This window comes from Postia placenta (assembly GCF_002117355.1).
Source record: "Postia placenta MAD-698-R-SB12 unplaced genomic scaffold POSPLAscaffold_287, whole genome shotgun sequence".
In the NCBI taxonomy this organism is placed as follows: Eukaryota; Fungi; Basidiomycota; class Agaricomycetes; order Polyporales; family Adustoporiaceae; genus Rhodonia; species Rhodonia placenta.
Window position 1 is genome coordinate 1 of NW_020170118.1, and position 2567 is coordinate 2567.

Sequence of the window (2567 nt, forward strand, 5' to 3'; positions counted from 1 at the left end):
CTGCTCTCACGTTACGCGATATGTTTGATTTTCTCCTACGTTTCAGACCATCCCTTGTACGATTACCTTCGATTCAACTCGATAGTCGCGATATCGTTCGACGTTCTACGAATGCTTCGATTCGACTGTTGCGCGGAGGCTCACCTTAGACGAGTCCTCCTAGGCTGTGATGACAAACTGAGCCTATATTTTCATTAAGTCCATTTTCCTTCGCTACGAACGTTACTATTTCGCCTTCTACGCCCTTCGACCATGTTACGACAGGCTTCGAACACTTATTTTCATTTTCTTTTCTTAGTTCCCGCTAGGTTTCGTCTAGGCCAAGGGCCGCATTTTCCATTCGACCATCTACGCAATACTCTACGACACGAGTACGACTACAATACAAAACGACGCGCCTAGTCCTCGTCAACAGCCCCGCGCACGAACCCGATTCCCCCCTTCGCGAGCGCGTCCTTCTCCATCTTCTGGAGGTCGAGGTCCATGTCGTGAAGGAGCGCTCGACGGCGCGCGATGTGAGCACGCTCCTCGCGGATGACGCGAATTATTCCCCGAGATTCGTCGTCGAGGTCAAGAGCGTCGAGGTCGTCCTGTTCGAGGCCCAGGCGGCTGGCCCCATCGAGAGGCCGTCGTAGAAGGGGTCGCGGAGGCTCGTCGACTCGGCGCTTCTTCGAACCACTCGCGTCCGCGACCGAAGGCCCAGGAGAGGCTGGCCGAACTACGAAGTCGTCAGCGAAGGCCTAGGACAAGAAGAAACGACTTACTACGCTTCTTGGTGGTAGATCCCCCGCCGCGCGTTTTCTTGGTCTTCCCAAGCACAGACACCTTGTCGAAATAGCATCCCTGCTGGAACTGCGCGCACCTATCGCAAGTCGTGGCGTTCTCGGCCCACACGCAATCGACCGGGGCCGAGCGGTAGCCGGCGCAACGGTCGCACTATCGAAGAGTTAGCTTCGAACCGCTTCGACGAAGAGTCGAGCTTACCTTCTGTCCCGACTGGCGCTTCTCAATCGCCGCGGCGGCCATGTCGACCTTGGTCATCGCGAGCGGACGTTCGACCGTCCGAGGAGTCTTCTACGAAAGAGAGATTAGTCACCGAACGACAATAGAAGAAAATACTTACGATCGAAGGGTCGTCCGACAGTTCGGCGACTTCCTCGTCGACCCTCGCGCGCCCCTTCCCCTTGTCGACACCGGCAGGCGCGGGGTCAGAAAGAAGGCCTTCGGCGGCCGCGATCCGCGCCAACTCCTCATCAGCGGCCTCTTGCGCGCGACGTTCGTCTTCGAGGAGCCGTTCCTCTTCCTCCTTCCGACGCCGTTCGTCTTCGAGGCGACGTTCCTCGGCGGCCTTCGCACGCTTCGCGGCCTCTTCGATGCGTCGTGCTTCCTCTTCGGCGAGGCGCTTCTGCTCTTCGAAGCGTCGTTCGACCTCGGCGTTGATGGCGGTCGCGAGCTCGGGCCAGTCCCCGCGCGCCCACTCGACCCACGATTCCGATGCCCGCTCGGCGAGTTGCTTGACGGCGGCGGCAACGCGCAGCTCTGTCTCCTCGTCGCGGATGGCGCCCAAGGCCTTGCGATAGGCGAGCTGTTCGAAAACAAACGGTTAGTTGGGTTATGCAGATTACGAAGCGACTTACGACCAGCGGCGACAAATCCTGCGCCCACTCTTCGACCACGTCGAGCGCGGCGTCGGCGGTCGGCGGAGCCTCGAGGACCACGAGCAGCGAGGCGAGGCGGCGGTTGACGAGCGAAGGCGTCGACGCAGGGGTGGCGGAGCGAGCAGACATCGTAGAAGCAGAGTGAGTATGCGAGAGAGGGCGACGAGAGAGCGACGAAGGAACGATGGGATGGGGAAAATGAGGCTAAGTCTACCCTGCTTATAACCCCCTTTCTGACCAGCGTTTGGCGCCGGCCACGTGGCGTTCGAAACCGCCGCGGGTTGTCAAGCCGCTTCGATCCGTTCACGACCATCGCGCTTCTCGCATCACGTGGAGGACCGAGGGCGGTCCAAATTTCAATAGGGAGGAGATGATAGGCGCCAAGCCCCTCTGGGCCCCAATTCACCTCTTTTCGGCAGTTGCATCCCGCCCAGCACTTCGACCCAGTCTCCCAACACTTCGATTTCGCCTTCGACGCTCTTCGACACCTTCGACGGTGCGCGACGCTTACTCGAAGCTCGGCACGGTCGTCCCGACACCTCGTGCATAGATCTCGGAACATCTTCCGTATTCGGCGAACAATAGGGCCACTTGACGCCGCTCGGCCAAGCGCGCGCTTCGCTCCAAGCCACACCGAAGTAGCCGGTCTTTCCCGATTAGGTATCGAACCTCGCGACATGCCTTCACGACGGCTACCGGTCCGAAGTGGCCATATGTTGCTCTTCATCTCCGCGTTCGGCATGACGTCATTCTACCGATGGACTTGGTATGTGCCCCTCGGTGAGGCAGCTTCTTGAGGAACAATGCAAAGCCCCTTGTACTCGTATGCCACTCTCGAATAGTCGTAGCGTCCTGTGTAGTATAAAACCTGTCGTACTTCTCTCTAAAAATACAAGATCCGTTCCCCCC

At 58.9% G+C, this 2567-nt stretch overlaps 1 protein-coding gene across 1 annotated transcript; it reads right to left on the bottom strand.

The window, feature by feature from the left end:
- Positions 1–398: 398 nt before the first annotated feature.
- On the bottom strand, positions 399–2400 carry POSPLADRAFT_1162785 (hypothetical protein; the record flags this gene model as incomplete). Its single annotated transcript, XM_024487751.1, has 6 exons — positions 399–718; positions 765–936; positions 985–1074; positions 1124–1366; positions 1430–1585; positions 2170–2400. 6 exons carry the CDS (start codon positions 2398–2400, stop codon positions 399–401), a joined length of 1212 nt encoding a protein of 403 aa, XP_024332630.1.
- Between the last annotated feature and the right edge of the window lie 167 nt (positions 2401–2567).